This window comes from Anguilla rostrata, chromosome 11 (genome assembly GCF_018555375.3).
Source record: "Anguilla rostrata isolate EN2019 chromosome 11, ASM1855537v3, whole genome shotgun sequence".
In the NCBI taxonomy this organism is placed as follows: Eukaryota; Metazoa; Chordata; class Actinopteri; order Anguilliformes; family Anguillidae; genus Anguilla; species Anguilla rostrata.
The window spans coordinates 26,147,340-26,173,251 of record NC_057943.1 but is presented as its reverse complement, the minus strand read 5'-3'; the positions used below and the strand labels follow the sequence as shown (position 1 = coordinate 26,173,251).

The 25,912-nt window shown below is 46.2% G+C and overlaps 2 protein-coding genes across 4 annotated transcripts in view; both read left to right on the top strand.

Annotated features, from left to right (window-relative positions):
* Positions 1–576: 576 nt before the first annotated feature.
* Positions 577–20,668, top strand: LOC135234429 (E3 ubiquitin-protein ligase NRDP1). 2 transcript variants are annotated; one of them, XM_064299036.1, is made up of 7 exons: positions 577–948; positions 5,325–5,497; positions 8,041–8,151; positions 12,635–12,906; positions 14,208–14,343; positions 15,528–15,631; positions 16,271–20,668. In XM_064299036.1, exons 3-7 carry the CDS (start codon positions 8,062–8,064, stop codon positions 16,623–16,625), a joined length of 957 nt encoding a protein of 318 aa, XP_064155106.1. In that variant the 5' UTR covers positions 577–948; positions 5,325–5,497; positions 8,041–8,061; the 3' UTR covers positions 16,626–20,668. The 2 variants fall into 2 exon arrangements, with proteins under 2 accessions (XP_064155106.1, XP_064155107.1); XM_064299037.1 differs by lacking the exon at positions 577–948 and adding an exon at positions 982–1,118.
* Positions 20,669–23,518: 2,850 nt separating this feature from the next.
* The window catches only part of dgkaa (diacylglycerol kinase, alpha a), a 34,667-nt gene continuing 32,273 nt past the window's right edge, over positions 23,519–25,912 (top strand). Inside the window, exon 1 of one of the 2 annotated variants that reach the window (XM_064299033.1) lies at positions 23,519–23,759. The gene's annotated coding sequence lies outside the window, so the exon portion shown is untranslated. The remainder of the gene's footprint in view (positions 23,760–25,912) is intronic. The other variant, XM_064299034.1, reaches the window with a different exon arrangement.

Genomic DNA, 25,912 nt, shown 5'->3' with positions numbered 1-25,912 from the left:
CGGATTGGTCAAGGAACGTGGAACGTCTGGGCCAACCAGCGAATAGTTGTGTGAGGCGAGAATGGGTAAAACACCCAACCAAATGCTCTGTCTCTGACCTGCCACAAAGCTGCCGAATTTATTTCCTTTCACGCAAACATATTGCATCATTGTAACCTGTCACCTTCAGCTGTACAATCATTTTTTTCTTGTTATGTAGATATGTCTATTTACTTATTATGTCAACGTTTTATTAAACGCAAAAATGTGTTAAACACCCGCTAGCAATTTATTCCCAGGAATGTGTGGGAATTTTAACACTAACAAAACTACGTTTAGCAAACATAACCCAGCTTCCAGCTAATAAAAGGAAAATATGTAACCAAACACGATATACCATTCATAGTTTACACACGAACTAATTATGCCTTATAGTACCGCAGCTAATGTGTTACTGCTACTCCAAAGGGATTTGTAACCGCCTAGTGACAAGAGCGCGATGACGACACCATTTGGTCCAATAACATTATACTTGTTCAGTGCTCTTCTGTGGTTGGTGTAATTATGTTGTCAGTCATATTTTTTAGATCACGAGAGGAGGAAGAGACTCTCAATCTTTTATCATACACCCCCACATCTGAGACCATTTACTACTATAGTGATTGCGTACATTGTGTTTGTTCTTGGTTTGGATTAGTAGTTCCGGTCACAAGTTAAATTCCCGGTGTTCAGATGACCGGGTCGCCTGTTTTCACAATAGGTTGAACTAGTCCGTAATCTTTTATTTACTGGAAACAAAAATCTTTGCCCACACCTTCCTGGTTGCGTAGCAGCAGGGTGCGGGGGCTGGATCATGAAGTGTGACAGCAGCCCGAAGAGAGTCTAGACTAGCTTCTCCGTGGAATCATTATATGGAGGAATCTATCACAGAGACGGCAGTTCGTGCATAAAACGTTGCCATCAAACCAGGTAGCGACCCATTCAATCTTTTAATTGTGCTGTTTGCATAGTATGCTGTTTTACGCGCAGCTTGTAAATGACCTAGCGTTAGTCAACCGCATCGAGTGTGCTGGCTTGCGGTAAGCCTGACTGACGGTCAGCAGGAAACTTCAATGTTTCACTTTTGGGCGGCGACTAGCGTAAGGCCGTGTTTTGTTATTATTAGCTAACGTTCTTGTTGAAAATAAGATGCAGAAATCCACTATCTAACAGAAACCGTTATAATTTAATATGCAGTCTTAGCAAACAAGCTAACTTGGCTATCAGTGGTATCTTATTCGCGTTATCTTGGTAGCATGCTAGCAGGCTAACTGTCCTATCTTGCTACAGCTCGTCTGGTAGTGATGGGGCAAACTTAGCTAGCTAACCTGCTGACTGGCTAACTTTAAGCAACTGGCTAGCTAGCTAACTACGTTGAATTGGTTTGTAGATTTTTAGCTCGCTTGCTGGCTAGCTAACAAGTAATCGAGAAATTCTTGAGACGGTGAACAAACCACATAGGTTTGCGTACATACTGCTAAAATAACAGTTACTTAGACGAACTAGTTTGTCTACGTTACTGTTTAAACAGAAGCGCGATAGCTAGGTAGCACATAGACAACATAATGTCCGATGCGAACAATTTAGATATTTAGCTAAGTAAAACATTTAATGTATAGTTACTTAACGTACGTTAGTTTGCAAAATCTATTGGTAACGTTAGCTATCTAGCGAGGTGTATACCTGTCTGTCTACACAGGTGATCAAATAAGGTAAGGTATATTTGAGTAACTGTTGTCATTGACCTGTGTGGAGTGTTGTGTGCAGAGCTTACTTTTTTGTGCAAAGAGAGCATCTTAATTTAATGTTGGGTTTTCCTTGGTGAGGATTGAGGACATGGTGTGGGAGGGTGGAGGAGCTCTGTTCAATAAAGTTTTGTTATTGAATGAATGATGCTCGATAGATGGAGCTCTGAAACTAGCTTTCCAGAAATCCCAGAAGTTAAGTGTTTTTTTGTTTGTTTATTGCACGTTTATCATCCATGTCAGTGCTTGAAGCTTTCATTGCCCTGTCATATATGCCCTGCCAAGGGTAACCTTGGTAGTAACTGAACATATAGCTGCCCTGTGATAAACTTCACTGAACTGTGAGGTTTGCATCAGACTGGTGTGCCGACACTTTCAGCCCTTTGTCAGAAAGCAGGTATTTCTCTGTAGCGAGAGACTACTTAAACAGGGACGCAGAATGATCCATCTCTAATATTTGGTTCACCAAAGGTGGTGAATTAATGGGGTGTGGAAAAGCAAGTGATCCTGAAATGAATACCGAGGAACAAATGTTCTGAAGTGAAATCCATGACCGTAACTCCCACTTATTGAACTCGTTCATTTCATTTAAGACCCTGACAAATATTCCCGCTTGGTGAGTTTGTCATTCAGCGCTGGTAGCACCTGCATTGGCCTCACAAGTGATGTGCGAGAGATCCTTTGCACCTTATAATGGGGGAAGGTACCCTTTGCTGTCTGTCAGATGCAGCTGGAACCAATCGCAAGACTGCTTTTGACACCAAGATGCTACAATTGGTTAAGATAGGTGAGACCCCGATAACACACTATGGCTGTGTCGATTTGTAGTTCCTGTAGCTTTGCTCTCCAGTCACTGGCCATGGCCCCATTGTCTTGGAATGACAGAAGACTCCAAACAAGCCTCCCGAAAACGTCTGTTTAACACCCCCCCCCCCCCCCCATAGACTCTATGCCTGTTGTGACACAAATGAGGTCACCAGGCAACTGGGATTAGATTGGGGTCTTTGCTGAAATCTGCTAAAATAGCATGGCAACTGTCTCCATATGGATTATTTACTCCCCATGAAGCAAAAAATGGAAACCCAGCTGGCTGCTTCAACAATATTTCATATGCTCTCAGACTGTTTGGAATATCTCAATTGAGAGTTTGTCATGCTTTATGCATTTGTTCCTGGGTCCATGACTGTCTTCTGCAACATACCCTCTGGATCTGGTTTATTCGATATGGTGATGTTGAACCGCAGACATCCAGTGTACTCCACATGCTTGGCTTTGTACTCATAACTAAAATATCAGTTTCTTATTGTTGAATCTTAAAGACTTCTCGTTCGCTGGAATTCTGCCAGTGTTCATGAAGGGGAGCGGTTGACCACAGAATATCTGTAGCTAGCGCAGTGACACGGGCAGCTCTTCTCGGTTTGAAGACCTTGTTTTCAAAGCAAGGCCATTAGCCCAGAAACAAAAGCCATTGTTTTCCAAGGAAAATACTGAACTCTTCTATCTGAAGGGACAAGGCATGAAAGACCTTCTGATAGAATTTTGAGCCTTCAGCCTTCATACTGTGTCCACACATCTGTCATATAGCCATATTGTATGGCTGTCTTCTCTTAAAAGGCTTCTCTTAAAAGGGGTTAAGATTTTATACACCCAGTTAAATTTGCATTTATGTTTTTAGCTGGTTCTCTTATCCAGAGTGACATGCAAAAGTGCATCTGGAAAGGTTAGGCAAAGTGCAGAACAGATACCAGGTTATCGTTGTCAACGCCAGTAGCGGTAACTTGGCATCATCTCCACTCTGTGAGACTCGTTAGTCCAGAGACTGTTTGTGTGGACTTGTTATAAAGGCAGGCCGGCCTTTACGGGCTTTCCCCACCAACGCCTGATTTGTTGTAGACTGGAGGAAAAACAGCACGCAGTTTCGGTTTGCACTCTGGTTCAACACCCTGACCCCCCTTTGCCTGTCACCCGTCACCGTGCGGGGCAAAGCCCGACTCTCTCCCTCCGGTGCTTAGACGGCTTTTAAGTTCAGCATCGAGCGTTTTGTAGTCTGCTTCCCCGCCCAGCTTCCTGAGGTTCTGGCACAGCAGGAGGCCGAATGGTCTCAGAGTCTAAATGCGAAAATCAAGGGCCGTTTATGTTCTGAAGCGAATGCTGTGAACTGGCTAATAAGAGCATAAGGAAGTAAAAGCACCACTCATTGTGACTGTAGGCTTGTGTGCACTGAGCTTTGTATATGCAGCATAACAGCAGTGCTTAGGGTACAGCTATGAACAGGCCGCAGAATATTTATTTAGAAAACAACATAATTCTTATGAAAGTACTCTACAGCCGTTGCTCTAGGCCATACTACAGCCTATTGCTCTAAGGCTTTTTCTGTCATTTGTCAGGAAATGGTAGGAATAGTTTGGGTTGACACAAGGAGATGCTGTATTTTATTTTGGGAGCAGTATCTCAGTCCAGCTAAAACAGATAGTACTGTGTTCAGTACACAAACATTGAGGCTAGAATAGTTCACTGACTCTACCTGCGCACTTCCTGCTTCCACAGTGTGGATTGTGGAGGACTGTTTGTCTGAAGACTGGCTGTAGAGCCCGGCCGTGCTTTTGTGCTATTTGCGGTTTCTCTGAGGAGTCGTCACATGCTCGCGCTGTGTGTGTCTTTGGGCAGTGTGGAGCCCGTGAAATAAACACCCGCCACCGTTCTCTAGGTAGTTCGATTCGCCCTGGCACGCCCTGACGGTAAGCTGGCACATTCGCACACGGTCATTAGAGAACAGCTCGCGCCTGAGGACGGGAATAGCACCAAACGACAGTAGCGTCAACCGCGTTGGTCGCAGGTCACACAGAGGTGTTCGTGCGAGCGTGTTTGTGATCCCCCGCCCCCCCCCCCCCCCAGCCGTCAGCGGACGACAGAGATAAAGTGCTTTGATACGGATGGCTGAGCGGGAATGGGTTTGGAAAGCGCTTCCGGAAACTGATCTGGATTTTCGAAATCCTCCGATTCCCGAACTATCTGTCACCTACGCAGTTTAGAACTGCACGTACCTCGCTTTCAAAACACACAGCACGAGCACACACCCCGCTCTGCTTTTCTATTTGTACAGGGTGAAATATCACAAAGTCAACATTGTGTTACATATGCAACCTTGCTTTATCATAGTTTGCTTTTGCAGTGTTTGTTCAGAGAAGTTAATTGTATGATTTTTATATTTGGTGTGTGTGTTTGTCTTATTCCTTCTGTCACCACAAGATGGAGATGAGGTTACGTTGTTGTGTCTGTGTTTGCCTCTCTGCTTCCTAAGGGTGGAAATGGATAATCTTGGTGAAATGACTGGCTTTGTGGGCAGGAGTGAAAGGATTGCATTTGATTTAGGTGCTGATGGGTCACCTGCTCTGCAGATGACCTCTCTCTCGTTCGCGGGAGCGGCTTTCACCCGTGGCCAGAGTCGCTGGTGATCCGATGGACGCTGGGAATAAGAACATCAGAATTAGGAGTGAGCAGCTGTAATAGGAAATTCTAACCTCATTTCTCTTTTTATTTTTATTTATTTGTGCTGCGCAGAGGGCCTCTTGGTGAATCGGAGACGTCAGCGGTTCTCTCCGTCGGGCCGGTTCCCTGATCGACGCGGGGGGGCGTGCAGGCCACTGTCCCGAACCGGAGGGGCGGTCGATGTGACCCGCATGGGAGGCTGACGAATTTGGCTCACAGGGAGATGAGAGCCCCACGTGAATGAGGTGAAGAATCTCTCTGTTCTCTCCCCCTCTCCCCCCCCTTTCTCTCCCTCCCTCTCACTTTCATGCTGGCTTTTTCCATCCCTTGTGTAGGGACCCCCCCCCTCCCTGTTTACAGTGCTTTGTGCGCATAATGCCTGATCAGCAGGGCACGCGGCCAACCAACGCAAGCCAAACCCAATCCCCCGCGGCCAATGAGCGCGAGCTGCCAGATCCCGCGCGGCCAACCAGCGGAAGCCATCGAACGCTCCGCAGCCAGCCGGTGCGAGCCGTCGAATCCCCTGCAGCGTCGCTGGGATTCGGTTGGGCGGTTAGCGCCGCGCGCACCTGCTTCAGCGTTTGCTCTCGCCCCGGGCGGGCGGGCGGACGGGGAGGCCGCAGAAACAAACGGCGCGACCGCTGAAGGCCACCGGCTGACTGCTGTCTGGGGCCGCGGTCCTGGCTTTCAGCTGTGCGATGGAGGCCGAGCCCTCGTACAGACTCTCCATACGGAAGGCACGCTGCAGCACTCTTCAGCAGCTGCCTAAACAGGCCGGCCTGCTCTTCCTGCTCTGCGGATCGTGTGTTTGTAAGCACTTGTGTCGAGTGTGCGAGTCAAGGTTGACGGCACTTGCAAAAAGAAGTCCTTTCGTTAGGCCAGCTGCCTGCTACCATTTACAAGAACAACTCTCTCTTATTTTCCCAGCCCTCCCTTGACAGAATAAGTTTACATTCCGCTGTTCTGAGGGGATAGGAATGGAGAAACTCCTTTTATGGAGTTAAAAGATTTTGGTCACCAGAATTGTAAATGACATCTCCCCTTTAACATGATCTCCTTAGCGAGTGTAGAAATGCCCCCACCCAGTTTGAGCTCCCTCAGGCTTCTCCCGCTGCGGATGTGGATCAGCGCCCAGAACACCGATGCTTATGGAGTCGGACTTCCTAAGGTGCCAACCGTGAATGGGACTGTGTGATGATCAATGAACCCACATAGCACTAACGCAACTGATACGCCTCCATATCTGAGACACTGAATATTAAGTCTGAACTGACTCAGAACTGTCAGCATATGTGGGAGTCTTGGTTTTCAGTTGTACAGTAAGTTTTGGGTTTTATTGAATGCTTGTGCAGCAAGCACAGATAAGCATAAATTCTGGTTTTGCTGGTTATCTGGGTTTGCTTGATTACTTCATTTATAAGCTATTTATGTACTGCCCATGAAATGGTCGTCTGTGGTCTCATATTCTGGCCTTTTGTATCTGGGGACTAGAACATTCTGTAGCACCAGCGAATGGGAGGAGGAAGCTGGGAGCAGTGAGACACAGTTCATATACAGTTATTCACACAGGCCCTGCCAACATAACCCAGCTTTTATGCAGGCATAGACCCAGGCCCAACCCACAGAACTCTGCTCACACAGTCATAAACTCAGGTTCCACCCACAGAACCCAGCGCTTATGCAGTCATAGACCCAGGCCTCGCCCACAGAACCCAGGTTTTATGCAGGCATAGACCCAGGCCCCGCCCACAGAACCCTGCTGACACAGTCATAAACTCAGGCCCCGCCCACAGGGGTACAGATGAGCCGGGGTGTAGATCACCTCAGCGGTGGCGTTTGCTTTCCCATCCCACAGCTTTCATTTTCATATGAACATTTCTGAGAACAGCCAGTCACATTTGGCTGTGTGGGTGCTGAGCGCTAGGGCTGCTGGCTAGTGCTTTTCATGTTTATTATTTCTGCGCCAGATGGAAGCGAGGATGCTGAGGGCGCTCTCTGAAGTGCTCAACCCAGTGCTCCTGTCGTTTGAATGCATGTTCTGCCACCAAACCCAACATTTCATTTTCACCTGTTTTCCTTATAGAATGCTCTTATATTGCCCTAAGCTTTTGTATGTAGGTCGCTGCCTTTCGTACGGTTCTAGAATCTTGGATGCTTTGAGTTATAGAATCCACAGCTTCCCCGTGACTTGGCTCCCAGCTGGGTGGCTGATTGCACATTAGCGTTCACGGTATAGAGAATTTTTGCAGCTCTCCTGGGACTCGTGTTTGAATCTGTGAGCCTGTTTGGTCAGGAGGAGCACAGATGCTGTATAATGTGTGAGCGGTGCAGTGCGGGCGGTGCAGTGCGGGCGGGCGACAGAATCCGTCCGGACTCCTCAGCCAGCTTCCAGATTCCCCTCCTCGTCTCTCTCTCCCTCACCCGCAGAGCGTTTAAGTCTATCCATTAATGTCGGAGCAGTGGCTACTTCACTACGAATGAGAAACTGAGAGATTTCCATCTGTGAACGACAGGGTGGCCTGTAAAATCATTAAGGCCTTTTCTGTTTTATGGCTGTTTCTTTGTGTTTTAGCTGAGTTAGGGTTAGGTTTTATATTGTGTGATTGTGTTTTGCTGCCTATTGACCAGGGCTCCCTTGAAACATAGATTTCCCTCCCAATAGAGCTTATCTGGATAATTGAAGCACATAAAATGGCTGCATATTTTTTGACTTGTTTCGCAAAAGGGTGCTTCTTACGGCAGCATAATCTACTGAGTGACTGACAGACCTGCCCCTCCCTCCTTGCAGGTTTGGTTCCGGTTATGTGCCATGGGCTACGACGTCACCCGTTTCCAAGGGGAAGTGGACGAGGACCTGTTGTGTCCCATCTGCAGCGGGGTCTTGGAAGAGCCTGTGCAGGTGAGAGCAGAGCGGAATTTAATCCTGTGCTTTAATCCGCCCGTATTTCCCCTGGATTAAATCCATTAAATCCATCAATGCGTTTTGTGTCTCTGCTTAAAGTTGTTCTATCAGGGAAACTGTGCTGTGATGTTATTGAAGCTGCTCGTTTGCCATTTCCCTGCCATGTCCCTGGGTGCTAATGCACTGTGCCAGTATTAGCCTGTAAAACAGGCTTCTCTAAACCATTGGGCCTAAAGGGGGAATGCTAATCTAAACTGGCAGTAGGCCTCTGTTCATGTCTCCATACGTTTTTAAAGTGAGGTAGAAAAGGGAAAGAGGGGCTCTTCCTGTTAAGGTGCCGTCCACTGGGTGGGTGAGCGCCAGTGCTGTCTGTGCCCGCAGTCCCGCAGGGCGAAGACAGTTGGTGCTAGCATCGCGCAGGGAGGGGTGGAGTTTCAGTCGGCCCGGATGACACTGCGCACCGGTGACACCAGCTGGTCACTCGGGGTTATGCAGGTCAGCCTGTTGAGCTGTACATAAAGTGTCTTCCTCCTGCTTGTGTCTGCGGGAGCCTGGCTTGCGAATCGCGGTGTGCTAAGGAGAAGCGACTGACATTGCGTGCTTTGGAGGACATGTGGCCTGCACTTTCACGTATCGATAGCGAAGGTTACAGCAATCGGAGCTGCCGAATACAATTTGGCGTTCCAAATTGAGGAGAAAGAACATGGGGAAGGAATCAATAAAAAGAAAGTCAGGAGGGTTAGAGTCACCAGGTTTCATTGCGCAAGAGGCGCATGTCGGTGCTCTCCCGAAGTGACAGGAGCCCCTTACAAATGGTATAAAACACGGGTGGGGGTAAAAACATGGCGGCAGTTGGTAATAAACCACGGTAGCGCGGCCTGTTTGTCTGAAGACGAGCAGTCTCAAGGTGCCTTATATAGATGGCCCTCGTGCGTCTGTGGCTCACTGGGGGAGCTGTAAACTTCGGCTCTCCAAAATCTCTGCATGCGGACGTGTCCTCCTTTAGCTCTCTCCGTGGGGCTGTTGCCTGGGCTCCTCGAAAAATTCCCCACCACTTATCTAAGCGGGGCAGCTTGCTCTTGCGCTTCCCGAGCGAGCCGAATCGGAAAGCCGAGTAAGAACCCCCTCTGAGCCTGTCTGCCGTCCGCGGGCGGAGTGCGATTAGCGCCAGGTCGCTGCAGAGTGAGCGCGCTGACCGTGTCGCTGCAGAGTGAGCGCGCTGACCGTGAGCGCGCTGGCCGTGAGCGCTCTGACCGTGAGCGCGCTGACCGTGAGCTCTCATCCGCGCGCTCCTGTAGGACCAGCCGCGCTCCTGCCTCTGTGCGTCGCGCTCTGTTTATCGCTTAAAATAAAACGGCCAATAATATCCGGGCCTGTGAAACTGCATCTGCCTCTGGAGGCCGTGGAAGGTTCTGGAAACACAGGAGTTCTCACTCCTTCAATGTCTGGGGGAATTGCCTACGACTGAGAGCTACACATGGCCTTGAGCCAGTTTACTGAGTTCACGCTCCCTACAAACACACCGGCCCACACCGGCACCCTACAAACACTCCTGCACCCTAAAAACTCACCTGCCCATTCCTGCACCCTACAAACACACCGGCCCACACCGGCACCCTACAAACACTCCTGCACCCTAAAAACTCACCTGTCTGTTCCTGCACCCTACAAACACACCGGCCCACACCGGCACCCTACAAACACTCCTGCACCCTAAAAACTCACCTGCCCATTCCTGCACCCTACAAACACTCCTGCACCCTAAAAACTCACCTGCCCATTCCTGCACCCTACAAACACACCTGCCCACACGTGCACCCTACAAACACTCCTGCACCCTAAAAACTCACCTGTCTGTTCCTGCACCCTACAAACATACTTGCCCACAACTGTGCTCAATAAACACCTACCATTGTGCCAGTTCTTAAGCCTAAAGTAGGTCATGACAAATTTAGATTTCTGATATGGATTAAATTACCTGTCTTCCAGTCCAATTGGCATTCATGACCGGGTTTCAAAAGAAATACAGCCAAACCCACCACCCACCCACCCTGCAGTCTTCCTCCTGTGTTTGCTGCTTCAGTTCTGGTTTAGTCTCTCCTTTTACACCATAACAGGGTAAAGAATCCATGCAGATGGCACACAAGGCATGTTTTATAGTACTAATTTGAAAAAAAAATTATGTTCTTATTCGTTTGGCCTTTTCAGAACTGATACACACGCACAAAATGTCACCTTGGGTCCAGATTTGCAGACCTCAGCGGTTTAAGTGTACTTAGACTTAGGTATGTAGTTGCGTAACCAGCATGTAAGTGAAGGGGAGTGAGATATGCTCAGTGGGTGTGGTACAGAGTGTGAGCGTGTGTCCCATGTTAGAGGTGAGCACTTTCAGACTGATTTAAGTGCCTTCCGGCCAGGCAGATATTATGCACTAAATAAGGGAGGATTTAGTGTGCCCCATCAGGAAATGTAGCGTAACTACAAGTGGGTTCAATAAAGTGTTTTTACTTTTCCTAGAATGCTTAACCACTGACGCACATTTCTAATCGTAAATTAAAGTGTACATCACGTTGTTGTTATTTAATTCAAAAATGATTCCATCAGTTATTATGATGGGCTTTTAGGGTTTTTCCTGGCTCAAAATGAGGCTCAAATGAGGCTCAGATTTACCACATCTTGTTAGTAATGTGAATTATACTTTTTAACAGCCAGTAATAATCAGATGATGACTGTGGTCTTTGCCTGACCTCTTTATTTTCCTCCTCACGAACTCCGTAAAGAAAAAAAAAAAAAGGTTATTCTACTGGCCATAGCTGCAAAGATGACAGTGGTAAGTTGGTAACACAAGTGTGTTAATGCAAGATTTTAAGTTTTTACGCAGAAAAAAGAGCCAAAAGGCAGGAAAAAAACTGCATTCTATAAACACAATGACCCAGACTTGACCCAAAACCACAACAAAACGATTACTCCTGTTTCTCTGAGCCAGCTGTCTTTCAGGATCTGATATTTGTGTTGTTGACCATAATACTTACACAGCCATTGGTAGCATTGCTAGTTTGAAAGTGCTTAATTTGAACGCAGGACCCGAAACGAGATGTTGTGCTTTAGCTCCCTTGCTGAATTAAATTTGAAATCTCCTAGGGTTTTTCATATTATGAGCTTGTGTGCCAAATATTTGTTTTGACCAGAGCAGCAAAACATCTTTCTTCATTTTGACAAATAAATGACCCCGAGACATGATACATTCACCCAGCTCCTTGCAAACAAAAGCTATGTTTGCATTTATATCCGTGCTATCGCTGTCATTCGTACATTTGAATAGGGCTGTTTGCTGGGGTTTTTGTGGTCTGGAATCGTGTATGTTTGCATGTGTATATGTGGTCTACATGCATACGAACGTGCTGTGGTTATGCTGAGCTCTCACAGCCTGCTGTCTCTGCAGAGCAACACCCCCTCTCTAGATTAAAGCTCATCAGGCAGACAGGACACTCTGGGCTGTCCGTGGCCGGCTGTCTCCTCTCGAGCTCTGTACCAATCCCCCGTGCTGCTGGGGGTTTGATAACCGCACCATGCCACTGTCTGGACTCTGATATCGTCTCTATCTGTTATCCTCTCTGCTCTCCCTCCATTTGAATATAGAGGAAATGCATGAGGAGGGAGAGATGTCCACTGTCTTCAAAAAAAAGAATGGTGATGGTCTTATAATGGTGATGACTGCCTCGTGTGTGTCAGCGTGTACGTGTCAGCGTGTACGTGTCAGCACACGCCGCTGCGCCGTTAAGCTGTTATACAACCGCCTTGCTCCCTGGCGTAAATCACAGCACGTCACCTGTAATTCACCTGTTCGTCTCGTGCTGAACGGCTCGTCACGCAGCTGCTTTGGAAGCCCAGGTAACCGGAATCGCTGGAGTTGGCCCTCAGGGTGGGGGGGGGGATGTGTGGGGGTACGGTGGGCGTATCGGCCCCCGAGGCAGCCCCGTCCGGCTGTCTTTCAGCAGAAGCTGAAATGGGGTAAGCTCACGGTTCCTGAGGGCCGATAAGTACTCCTGTCTACAGCACAGGGATGACTGGAGTGCACGCTGCTCCCTGGCCCTCAGGTTCCATCAGCTGCCTGCCAGCTATCAACGAGTATTTCACAGACATTTCACAGATTTCCCACAAGTGCGTGTGCAGATTTCTGTGCCTACTCCATCATCCATTCACTGTTTATTGTGTGTCCATTCACCATCCAGTCACCACCCATTCACCATCCATTATCCATCTATTTACCATCCAGTCACCATTAATTCACTATCCAGTCTCCACTCATTCAACATCCATTATTCATCTATTCACCATCCATTACGTTACGTAACATTTATTTAGCAGATGCTTTTATCCAAGCGACGTACAATCCATTCACCATCCATTATCCATCCATTGCTCAGGCCTTCCTCACACTCTGTGTGCTGAGCACTGAGCGGTGTGTCTCCCCCTGCAGGCCCCGCACTGTGAGCATGCCTTCTGCAACGCCTGCATCACGCAGTGGTTCTCGCAGCAGCAGATCTGCCCGGTGGACCGCACCGTGGTCACGCTGGCCCACCTGCGGCCCGTGCCCCGCATCATGCGCAACATGCTGTCCAAGCTGCAGATCACCTGCGACAACGCCGGCTTCGGCTGCAAGGCCGTGCTGCGCCTCGACCAGCTGCAGTCCCACCTCAAGGACTGCGAGCACAACCCCAAGAGACCCGTCATGTGCGGGGAGGGCTGCGGGTGAGTGTGTGAGTGTGTCTGTGCCTGCGCGTGCGCGTGCGTGCGCGTTTCTGTTTATATTCATGTGTGTCTGTGTGTGAGCTCACTAAGGCTGTCAAAAGTGCCATGAAATTGAGTTTGAATATTAGCTTTTGTAATTAGTTAGAGTTTGAATATATTCGAATATCATTTGCCTATAATTCACAAAAATAAGCGGCTTATTGTCGGGCGCAATTTGCATGTGACGCTCCCTCTAAACTGGCCTACGCATTATGTTCCACAAGCGGGCAGTAGAATAGAGGACATCGGTGAACTTTAACACTAGGTTACTACACCTGGGGTCTCATTTACAAAACGTATTTCGGATCAACTGTGTGGCGCATGTGTAGAAATCCCTGTTTATTTCTTAACACAAAAACTATTCAAACGGCTAATACCTGTAGCCTAAAACAACATAAATTACTTACTCTGTTTAGTTTGTTTAACTTCTTTCATCATCCAATTTTATCAAAATCTTCAGAAAAGAAAGGAAACATAGCCTGCCATGGGAACATTATTTAGCCTAAATTGTTAGCTGACCAGATATGTTGACAGAGGAAGTAACGTTACTACTAGCACAGGAAATGAACTTTGCGGGCATGAACATGATTCGCCGCATGAAATTAAAGCCTGCATGTTAATTACAATACGCGGGATCCAAAACTAATATTCGAATGCTCAAATTTAGGTTCGAACTTTAAAAAAAGAAAGATTTTCGAATAGTTTTCGAACTTTGAATATTTTTTGACTGCCCTAGAGCTCACTCACTCACTTTGTCAAAGTATGAGCAAAAATGAGTGAGCGAGCATATGCATGCATGTTTCCATATGAATAAACTGCCTTTTCATTTAATGCAGTGGGGCAGTTTGCTAGTTTTGTCCAGTCCAGTCTCAGCAAACAAAAATATGAACTGCCTTCCGCCTTTGGATTCAGCTGTGGCACTGACCACACGCTGAACTTCTGCTTAGCAGGGTTTCATGTCTTTGTCTACCAGGGAAGTGGGAATCAGTGTCAGTATTTACTCTAAACAAACATCCGTGTGCCATTTTAGGCTGTTTTATTTGCTAAAATATGAAAGGAAAAAGAAATGGGAGATTAGAAAACCCTAATGTTAGGAACATTTAGTCAGAAATGTTTACATTTATTCTTGTCTATTTGTACTATCACCATTAGTGTTCAACTGAGAGGGGTGTGTGTGTGCGTGTGCGTGTGCGTGTGGAAGCAGAGGCCTGTGCTGTTTAGTTCTGCCATTAAAGGTGTATGTTCTCGGTTCCTGTTGCCAGGCTGGAGATGCCCAAAGACGAGCTGGCCAATCACAACTGCATAAAACACCTGCGCAGCGTGGTGCAGCAGCAGCAGTCCAAGATCGCAGAGCTGGAGAAGACCGCAGCTGAGCACAAGCACCAGCTGGCTGAGCAGGTACACCTCCAGTGTCACACAGATGTACCCACGAATACACACCTGAGTCACATGGACATACCCATGAATACACACCCGAGTCACGTGGACATACCCACGAATACACACCCAAGTCATGTGGATGCACACAAACTTGCTCCAAAATGGCTGTCAGTTTGGGGGGTTAACACTTCTGATATCTGATTGTATGTAAGCATATGATTTGAAGAATGAAAAGTCATATATGGGCATAATCGTACACTCATGATACATTCGCAAGTAAAGCATAGTGATATAATGTTGATGTTTGGACCAGGTCATCATCCTTGTGGAATTCCTTCATTGTTAAAATTGATTTATTCCCAATCATCTGAAACATATCTTGATACAATACACTTTTTGGACACAGGCAAGGGGGCGACGTTTCCCTTAACTATAAGACGGAGGAAATATAATCTTGCACATTAAGGTTCAGTTCCATGCCCAAAACAACCACAAACAGGACAGTAGTTTGCAGCAGTGTGCTTTTTTTTGTTGGAACCAGAACAGAGCATTGGTGGTCAAAGACTATATTACTACTATTAAGTAGACATTATAACAGCATAAAACTTTATTCATCATTTTAACATGAAGGAGTTATGTAAGGGTGATGTCCATTTCCACAAATTAGCTGTGTACATATCTTCATGAAACGGTCAAAGAGGAAAAAAATATGCCCGCATCTTCTGTTGAAGATGTATCACTTGTTTACATATATACCATTGTTTTGCATAGATTACTTGTTTTTAAGGTATGAATACCTTATTTTGGTTTCCCTTCTAATCTTACAAAAAGAAGATTTTTATTCCTGTTCTTCTCGGCAGTAGTGATGCAGACATCTGAAAATTATGCCTCAGTAAAAGGGAGCCATTTTGGATGATCATTGATCTTATCTTTTATGTCTCAATAACTATTTGATATCTGGAGCTCTTACTTCAGTTTTAGTCTTTACTAATAGGGAAGGAATATGTATATTAAGAATGATGGCATTCTCAGAAACAAGCCCAACAGCCCGTTTCATTTCCTGTGGAATGACTTGTGTGTTTGAAGCAGTTGTGTGTGTTTTCATGTGAGGCTGATGTGTGTTTTAACTCATTTGCGATGTGCATTTGAAGCGGATGTTTGTGTTAAATCATTTCTGATGTGTATACTCTCTGGCCTGGCAGAAGCGTGACATCCAGCTCCTGAAGGCGTACATGAGAGCCATCCGCAGCGCCAACCCAAACCTGCAGAACCTGGAGGAGACCATAGAATACAATGAGATTCTAGAGTGAGTATGAGGAGGCCACCATAGAATACAATGAGATTTCTGAGTGAGTATGAGGAGGAGACAATAGAGTACAATGACCTAAATAGCTTCCAACCACTTTGAGTTTGGAGGCTCTGCCTCTGCTGCCCTCTTCATGTGGTTGCTATTTCTGCAATGTGTGGCTGATGCTAATTTTGAAGTGCATGGTGAGTCATGGGAAATATCTTCTCATGACAGGGGACAGTGGCCTTTACAAAGCGTGTAATGGCTCTGCAACGGGGGGAGATGATCCACTGCAATCCCCAAACCGCGATTAGCTTGCAGAAAGTGGGGTACTCTGCACAGCCAGCATTTGTTAGCGCCCTCGGCTGCTCGTTACACGCCTGCGCATAACTGCCCCCCCCGGCAGGCAGGTCACAGAACCTGGGCTCCAAAAACTTTCAAATGGCGAATTGAGTCAAGTTTGTGATCTGAGCTACAAGTCAGTGGAAAAATGTGATCTAGAAAAGGCTGTTAATTGCACGGGTCTTAATAGTGCTGGGGCTTTTCGTTTTTCTTTTAATGTGTAGTTTTGTACCCCAACATTGAAACTGAGTGCTGCCGAGAGTTCTGAGGGACGTTGACCCCCCCCCCCCCACCCCCCCCTCTCCGCCCCCCCAGGTGGGTGAACTCCCTGCAGCCGGCGCGGGTGACGCGCTGGGGCGGGATGATCTCCACGCCGGACGCCGTGCTCCAGGCCGTGATCAAGCGCTCGCTGATCGACAGCGGCTGCCCGCTCTCCATCGTCAACGACCTGATCGAGAACGCGCACGAGCGCAACTGGCCGCAGGGCCTGGCCACGCTGGAGACGCGGCAGATGAACCGCCGCTACTACGAGAACTACGTGGCCAAGCGCATCCCCGGCAAGCAGGCGGTGGTGGTGATGGCCTGCGAGAACCAGCACATGGGCGAGGACATGATCCTGGAGCCCGGCCTGGTCATGATCTTCGCCCACGGCGTGGAGGAGATCCTATAATCCCGAAGGAGAGAGGGAGGGGAGGAGGGAGAGAGGGAGGGAGAGAGGGAGGGGTAGAGAGAAAGCGAGAGCGCCCAGGGGTGGGGGACAGGTCAAAAGGTGATTTTTCCTGATTTCTTTTTTTCCCAGATTAATCACGAAATTCTGATTGTTGGGCCGAGCGCTCAGGTATGTCGTTAGCATGCGTATCGAGAGCTTTTGCCCTATTTGACAGCTGATAGGAGCTGAAAATGTTCAGCTACAAAGCCAAATACTGGTGATCTGAGAAATCAGTCTTTCGCGATAAATTGGGAGAAAAATCAGGAACGGTTGCTTCCTGGAGAGGCATCTTTCATTTCACCATTGAGCTGTGGTCTTCGATGGCACACGCCCATCTGGCTGTGACGTCTCCAAGACGACCTGATTAGCAGATTGGGTAAAGGGGCATCGGAGGGAAGAAAGGGAACAAATTTTGGGAACATGAGGAGGAACAGGATGGGCATCCTCAAAAGATGTTAGAGCAGGTAAAAGAAGACCTCCCCCTGTCACTCATTAAAAAAAAGAGAAATCTGAATGTGAACTGCCCTCTTTCTCCCCCCCTCCCGCTTCCTCCCATGAACATACCCCCCAGACGCTTCCTATCTGCAAATGCCCTTAAAAACCAGAATGTAAATGCAAATATATATATAATATACAGAATATATGCCTGTTATCACAGAATCAGTATATAATCACAGGGTTGGCTGCGGTAATGTTTGGCGTTGGTTGATTCTGCCGCGGCTGAGCAGTGTGTGTTTTTGGCGTGGCGCCTCGTGCCGGGGACGCTGGTGAGCTGAGGGAACGCGGGGTGTGGCGGCCGAGCACAGCCTCACTGTAACCCAGACGATCTGCGGCAGCCATTTTCTGAAATGTGAAAAGTGGGGGAAGGAGTGGGTGCCACGGAGTTGGCTGGTTAGCGGCAGAGAGGCCTGTAGGTAACCGGAGTGGCTGGAGAGGCGGCCGTGCTGTGCAGCCAGGGCCTCGGTTCTCACCCTTACAGCCTGTGTGTGACCTCAGTGCCGGAATTCAAATCATGGGGCCTCCGCGGTTCCCCGTCTGCGTAGGCCCTGCACCGCCGTCCGCAACCGCAAGCCAATGTAGGAACCTCTTCACTGAGAGCGATCCTCACGCAGTTTACAGCCCCCCCGAGGCGACGTGCGGGAAAACCAAAGCCGCCGGGCCGAGAACGCCCGCCCTGGAGAACTGACCCTCTCCCCTCGCGGGAATAATCGCGGGAGGCCTCGTTCTTTCCAGAGCTGTCCCGGTGATCAGCCGGGGGGGGGGGGGCCTTCCCCAAATCTCTCTGAATGTTCCGGGTTTCGTCTGAGCTGCTCTGGTGCCTGGAGCAGGGATCAGGTCCCCGGCCTGCTGACTGGCCCGCCGGACCCAGCCACCACGTTGCCACGGCGATTCCCAAGGTCATCCTGGCACACAGCACGTGGAAATGACTCAACTCCCCAAATAAGGGCTGATTTAAGAGATAAGTGGAAAACCAGTAAAAGCAGAAAGGCTTGTAGAAGATAAGGCGACACACATATGCTTGTAGTGTCAGGAGGAATCCTGATGGCAGTGTCCTTTCTTGTTTTATTTTTATTTTTTAAAAAGGAATAAATGTATGTTTCCAGAAGCTGGAGGTGGACTCGTGGTTTGGAAATCCAAAGAGCAGAAATTTGCAATGGGGAAAGATGAGAAAGGACACATAATCCTCTCTGTGCAGTGACATTTTAACGGATTATGGTGTTTTGACGTGAAGGACTATTTTCATTTACATTTTGTGGACTTCTCTGCCATGCCTTGTTTGTGTTTCATTTTGTTTTCAGTGAACACTACAGTGCTTGACGACATGTTAATAATTTGTACATTGTATGTTTTTTCGTGCACAGTTGATTCGCCTTGGTAGAACATACATTCTTTTTTCCTGCTGTTTTCTCTTGATAACTGTGTTGTATATAGTTACTGACAAGTGGGTCCAGCTGTGTTCTTTTTGGTCCAGTCCGTCTCGTAGGCAGAGCACGCTTTTGAGGGCATTGTTAAACATGCATGTCTTTCCAATGTTATTTGCCGTGGGCAGTTTCATATCCGGCATAGCACCTTAAAGTACACAAAATCCCCGATTAGTCCAAAGTTCTGTTCGCCATGGTTAGTTTTCATCGCTATTTAAAGGGAGGTGCGCCACTTTTAATGTAAGTGCCCCCCCCCCCCCCCCCAAAGGTGGTGCTTAAATAGTTCAGTGCTACACTATTTAAGATGCTTTCAGAATTGGAATATTATTACTGACCACTTTAGCTGGCTCACCCGCATTCCTATTAATACCTGGCTCAATTGGCGCACAGCACACAAAATGAGGACCGTGATTTAATGTGAGAAATGGTGCCAAACTGTGCTGAAACTGTCAACTGTGCGCTGCCTTATGAATCTCTTTTATGCAGCTGGCTGTAGGCCACAGGCCCCCCCTCTGAGGCTGCTTAGCGTGGACCTTCTGCCAAACATGTGGTAGGGGTACAGAATCAGGCGGCTGCTGACGGATCAGAACACTACCAGCGTGCGAGCCGTTAGTTTTCACAGCTGCAGTGGTCCCGTAAACAGAAAGCTGAATTATCTGTTTGGCTCCCAATAGGAGTTCATAAAAAATGCTGAGCCCTGGTGTAGCTGCTGTTTGGGCACATAGAGCTTGTGGCTGGATGGGTAGAGTGGAGTGGGAAACAAAATGGCTGCAGGTCCCAGTCACTCCTGCTGGCTGTCGGGCAAAGAGCCCTTCAGCAACCAAGCAACCAAAACAAAATGGCAACCATCCCTCCCTCATTGACAAGACTGACTGAGTAGCTCCCCCAAATAAGACAAAACATTTGTTTTACCAGTAGGTAGTAACAAAGGCACAGTGGGGAAACCGCTATTTGAATTTGAGCCCCTGAACCATGCTGGTTCCTATTTATTTGCCCCCGCCCCGCCCCACCTTTGTACTGTACTGCACTGTGTGGCACTGAGTGAACTATTATGGTGGTGTATGATGGTGTTCATCTGAACAATGTAACAGTTCTATATTTGTCATTACCCCCTTTATGAGTAAAACCAAAATCACTGAGAACAATTATCTTGCATTATTTTTTTTTTTGTAAATATGAAGGACAGTCTGTATACACATTGAAAGGGGCTTCTGACTGCACTCTTCCCTTTTTTCCATTATAATCCTCAGATTATGACTGACATGTTTTGTCTGGGTTCTTTTTTTCATGATGTCACCGCACACTTATGTCTGCTCTTGACTAGAAACAGATATATTTACCCAATGTTAAATCATTTTGAGGAAGATCAATTACTCCCTTTACAAACATATTGGACTTCTTTCTGGTGTGATTTTTATTATTATTTTTTTTTTTTGCTTTTCTCTTCAGTTTATTGAATTCACTTTTAACTTGGTTAATGATTTACTGTCCTGATTCATTTTGCGTGCTGTAACGTTTAATTACCAGGGCAGCAGAAGAACGTTGTTGCTCTTCTTCTATATGTTAACTGAGCTGTAGTTTTTTTTTATTCTGACGTTTATATGTTCAAAGTGCCACCACTGAAATGTCTGCCGGCTCCTTCGGCTTTATACGGTTCCTTGGGAGAGTCACGTGGTTCATTTCCGCACACGATTGTTACGTGTGCGGCATTTCTAATGAAACCAAACGTCCTTAGTTATCCATTATTGAAGTTCAATTAAAGGTAGCCACTGACTGAAGCCTGTTGAGTTGGACGGATCATGTCCGTCACACTACTCTTAATTTACATGCTTGAAATCTTAGAATAATTTGAATAGGAAATGGGCGAATTATGCACCCTCTCTCCTACCCATTATCGTTTTATATTTCCAGCCCGCACACCTGCGGCCACTTGTACGTTCTGAAAATCAACTGAATAATAAAGCTCAAACGCTGCTTTTGAAGTCAATTCTGCAACGGTAATCTGCTGTGCATTGCCAGTCTGCTTACTTAATGACTTGGGAGGAGAATTGAAACCGTTTACATAAAGATTTTTGTACTGTACATCCAGATCGATTGCTGTGTTCTTTGTCGTTGGCTGTCCATGTTTTGTCACGCTGGGGAAAGAACCCAGCGTTCATTTATTTTCCCAATTCTGGGGTATGTTCATGTTTCTCTATCTGAATGTCTTGTTGTTCCCGGGTTGCACCAGGAGAGAGGTTGCTCCAAGGGTGTGTAGGATATGGTGTGTTCATACTGTCATCCAAAAGCCTTTAAAGGAAATAGACACCGTTACTTTGTTTTTCTGACATTTCTCCGTCATTAAACCGGAGTTCCAGCAATAATAGTCTGTATTCTGAATCTGGTGTAATCATAATATTTGAGGTTTCCAAGGACTTTGAAGGACATACAAGTATTGTCGAGTTTATCTATATGTAATATCAATTATTTGGGTCCCTTTTCACTGTTTGTGGTCTCTTTGTGTCTTTCTCTCTCGCCCTGCTTCCCTCCGTCCTTCCATCCATCCCTGCTTCTGAAATAATCCCTCGTTTTGCCAGCCCACAGTTTTTACCGTCATTGAGGGCTTCAGTATTAATCCAAACTTTTGTTGTCGTGTGGGGTGGAATGCCCAGTTCCTAGCCAACGCGCCACCCCTTGAACTTGGACCTCACGTCATGGCTGATCAACAATTTCCGTTCGAGCTCTTTTGTTCGCATTCAAGAGTTTAAAGTTACGTTCAGTAAGGCAGAAGCGCAAACTCGTGTGTGTTAAACTTGGCCGTGATTCATTCAAAATGCTGCTAAAAGAATGTGTATCAAGATGACGAAAAAGATATCGTCATTTGAAAATGAATCCCTTAAGGGAATTACTTAAATTGTCAGCCAAGTTGTTTACGCAGGGAAGCCTATTATTTCTGTTGGTAGTTTGTCATTTAAACAGCACGAATTTACAAAATTATCTGTTATCGTTCAGAGTTCAACGCAGTTATCAGACATTAGCCGACATAATTGCGATTTATTGGACGAGTCTTCTTGCATGCTGTCGAAACTGGCTCCGATTGCTGTCTGCTTAAATGCAGTTTATTTCTGGGCTCTGAAAAACGAGTTTGCTTGGTATTGGGTCCCAGGTTTAAGGCCACAAAAATGCCGTGGTCTTTGTCCCGTTACTCCAGTGTACTCTACAAACAAGTGTTTGTCAAATGAATGCACAGATATTGTTTTAAATTTAAGACTAAATATTAGATTGAAAAAAGTTGTGTTGTCGCTTAATGAAGATGGAATTGTGGAATGGGTGCGGGGGGTTAGAGAAAAGACGCGTCGAAAGGAGAGCAAGTGGGAGAGTAAGTGACGTTTTCCTATCACTGCCATACGTGGCGCTATTTTCCTTGGCACAGTACTGCAGATGAATCGGCATTGATTCCGCTGTGCGAAATGAACACCTGTCATGGCTACATGCTGAGGACGTATAGCTGTTAGCTTTTCCTTATTCTCAGGTTAATTTTATCGCTTGAAAAATCCTTAAAAACGGTTGTGGTGATATGATGGGTTGATAGGGGCTGTTTTACAGCGCTTTAAAAAAAAAACTCAACGTCCCGACCTCATATAGATCAGCGTTGGCTACTGAGATCTAAACGATGAAATGTGTCAATACTTTAAACAACACAACTGAATATTAGAAAACAAGCTGTGTTTAAATAATGTCAAAATTAAAGTGGTATTCAGTCATTTTAAGTGCTGCAGTAATGTGTGTGCGATTGGCCTAAAAATATATCTGGGCCCAGATTTAATGCCCTTGGGACAGGAAATCCATGCGCAGAACAGCGACACAGGAGGATGATCTATTCCACTCGAGGCGAATTCTTCGACAGTGCTTATACTATATGCTTGAAAGTCAATGCTATGCAAGCTGCGCTACAGTATTGTAATCAAGGTGGTATTTTAGCAATAGGCCATGCAAGCTGTGGAAAGCACTGCGTCTGCTATGCAGTCAAAAAAGCTGAATGCATTTTCGTTTTTAAAAACAAGATAAAAAATGCCTTTTATGGTAACTGAAACCACACATTTAAACGATCATCTCTTTTCACCGGAGGGATTAGAAATGAGATTACGTGGGCCATAGGGAAATTGCTCTCTGGAATGAGAAAGTGCTCCATTAAGTAATTGACTGTAATGATTTCATGTTCTGATTGATGGCCGTTTCAGCGGTCCGTGGGGAATCAACTTAGCCGCCGAGCTTGATTCCGCCTGAGAGCTAGTGTGGAGTGAGTCGCATGTAGTGTAATGGGTGACGCCCGTAGTTCATCACCGCAGTAGGTTTCGAATTAACGTGACCTTCAGACTGAGGAATATGCGCCAGTCCTCGCTTCCTTAAATTGAATTGGGTATCACTACGAACAGGCGGGTTTTGTTTTTTATTACTGCTGAGAGAGCGCCGTCAAAATGATGGGACTTGAGGCAATAAGAGGCAGATTTGCAGCTGCAAATCGTTGGGTGTGAAGGGTTTTCCCTCAAAAGGTGAGGGGGCGTGTCTACACGGACTACAGAAGCAACGTCTACAATATAAACAATACGAATCTAGGTAGAACATTGTTTTATTTAAGATAGGCTATTTACAGAATTTATAGAAAAGAAATAGCCAATTTACCAGCTTTTGTTAATTTCCTGTAAAATCACATTTGAATTAAGGACGAAATTATGTAATATTAAAGTAATTATTGCCTTCATTTTTAACATTAGACAGTAAAACTTGGAGCCGAATGATATGTCAAGCAAAGTCTTACAGGGTCGTTGTTTTTGGAATTTAGATATTATGTCTATCGAAAAAAGTAGCATTGCCTATAGCGTCTGAAGCTAATGGTGCTGCTACGTTACTACTTTGTCATCACGATTTTAATACAAGAAGAGTTTGAGGCGGCGCTTCTCGGTTGGGGAGGGTCATCTTCTGAATTGGGCGTGTGGTAGTCAATTTTTTTCTCCATTTCGGGCTGTAGTCCAACAGCTGCAGTTCCCTTCTGTGTGCTGCGTCGCTGACAGAAAGCCGCATTTGCTTACGGTGTTATAGTTCTTGTCTTTGCACCCGAGTTAAATAGTGTATTTAACTTAACACTGCAACACAAAAAGCAGAAGGACAGCGGACGACTTATCTGGAAATCAAGGTAATTGCCGCCTATCGACACAACTCACTCTCCCCTTTCGTTTTGCCGTGTGGTTTTGCAGTGAAATGAACCAGGGGGCTGTATCAATCGCGTATTGGCTACACTGTCAGGGGGGCTCACGTCGATGTGAAGTTTATAGGTCGCTGAAGTGTCAGTTTAACTTGGTGGCTCGCTAAATCTTCAGTGACGGGGCATTCTGACTTTTCCAACCCGAGAAAGATCTCGCCCTTTTCTCCCAGTCCTCTGGTTTTGCTTCTGTTTTCTCTTGAAGCTTACTCATTGACGAAGGGGTTTCGTTGTCATTAGGCAATTTAGAGTTAAGAATTTCACTTGCTGATTCACTTAGTTACCCAACGGGACACAAAAATTATAACGATTGCTTCAAGTTTATTTTCCACAATGCCGTTTAAACAGAGAAGCGTGCAGCGCAAAAAAAGACATATATATGTTGACCATTCAACGATTTGTGGAGAGTCTTCAGATTAGGAGTGCTGGCTGTTTGTTGGATAAATGCAATGCAGATATAATCAACTTGACATCTTACAGGTGCCGGACACTTTGAAGCATGTTTACTTTGCAGGCTTTTTCGACCAGCCGCTTTCATGGCGCTGTATAAGCACCTACTCATGATCATTCACAGTTGACCAATAATATTACTCAGAGCGCAGAGCACTTCAGTGTTATTTTTGTGCTGGATGTTTGACTGTTGAAGCCGGGGTCGCTTACACTCGAAGCTCGAAGCAAGCACCAAACCTGCGAACTTAAATCACAACAATCGTGCCTTTGGTAACCGCGCCTTGAACGACCTGTGTACAGTAGTGCTTAAAATGACCTTTCACATTGCTAAAATGTGACAAAAGGTATATTGTGCGATGAAAATGAATAGCTCTGTGTTGTGGGAGTGTTTCGAAGAAAGTTAGCCGGGTTGGACTTCCCATCTTTTGCGTAACCCATTATCAATATCACAAGGCTTGAGAAGCCACTTACGGAACACTAACAGGCAAGTGTGACTACGCCAGGAATGTAGAACTTTTATACTTTATTTATTTATTTTAAAACTCAGAAACTACTTTCTGTGTTACGATTGTGCATTCGGTTCCTGCACACTTTTCTGTTTCTGCACGAACCGCACTGTGGCTGAGATCATTTCTTTTGATGTAAATCATTTCATGGGAACGTGATGTGGGTTGCCTGAGGCTAAACAATGCAAAAAAAAAAAAAAAAAATTCCGTTACTCTCTTTAACCGGCCCGTGTTTTCTGAACTGTCAGATGTAAAAATTGTGCGATCTGTTTGGCTGTACTCTTTTTTTTTTTGGCTTGTCTGATCAAGATGGCTATTGAAGCGTGTTTGCGAGTTGCTGAACAAGCGGGTAGAAAATTGTTTTGCTTGCCTATTCTCTTTTGTGTTTGAACAAGGTTTTTACACCACAATATGCCAACAGAAAGACGCCCTTTCCTCACAAAGAACGGTTCTCTAGCCTCTGCAACGGCACGTACTCTTCCATTTGTATACCATTTTAATTTCAATTTTTTTAAAAGTCACATACTATAGGCTTTCTTCTGACCTTCAGGGTGTGATACAGGTCCAAATAGACCTATCCCTTTTCATCTATCTTTCTCATTTCATTCTTCAACTTCAAAGCTCAAATTCATGTCTGTCAGTCTGTTCCTACTGAGGAGGCCAATTTGAGGGCTGCCCTTTTGACTTTTACCAAGGGCTGGTACAAGGTCAATCTTTACATTTGAACTTTGACCTTGGCCTTTTTTTTGACATGAATTCAGGTCTAGCTTAGCCTCACTAGGGGCATTATGTGCCTAGAGACTTTGCCCAGATATAAAAGAGTGTGGTTTTTTTTCCACAGTTGGTGCTAAATAATACTGTGCTCTGTTGTTCTGGCTTCCTCTCCAATCAAGTTGCTAATGTTCATGGTCACCCAGCTCTCTCTGCTATAGCTGGAAACTCACACGTATGTTCCATCTACGAATGAGCTGAGTGAAGTGTGCTGAAATCCGCGGGGTCTGCTCGGACATAGCTTAGCGCTGCCCGAGCGCAATGGGGGCTGGCGAGGGCTGAAAGGGCTCGTCAGCTGTGCAGCGGTCCTGTGGTCCTTGTCTCCAAGCCCAAGGTCATTCCCACATTCATTTCCAACTG

Excerpts from the sequence above, each read along its gene's own strand:
- LOC135234429 (XM_064299036.1), top strand. The coding sequence starts at position 8,062 with ATGGGCTACGACGTCACCCGTTTCCAAGGGGAAGTGGACGAGGACCTG. Across the intron at positions 12,907-14,207 it reads ATGTGCGGGGAGGGCTGCGG|GCTGGAGATGCCCAAAGACG; the intron begins GTGAGTGTGTGA and ends TCCTGTTGCCAG. Across the intron at positions 14,344-15,527 it reads AGCACCAGCTGGCTGAGCAG|AAGCGTGACATCCAGCTCCT; the intron begins GTACACCTCCAG and ends CTGGCCTGGCAG.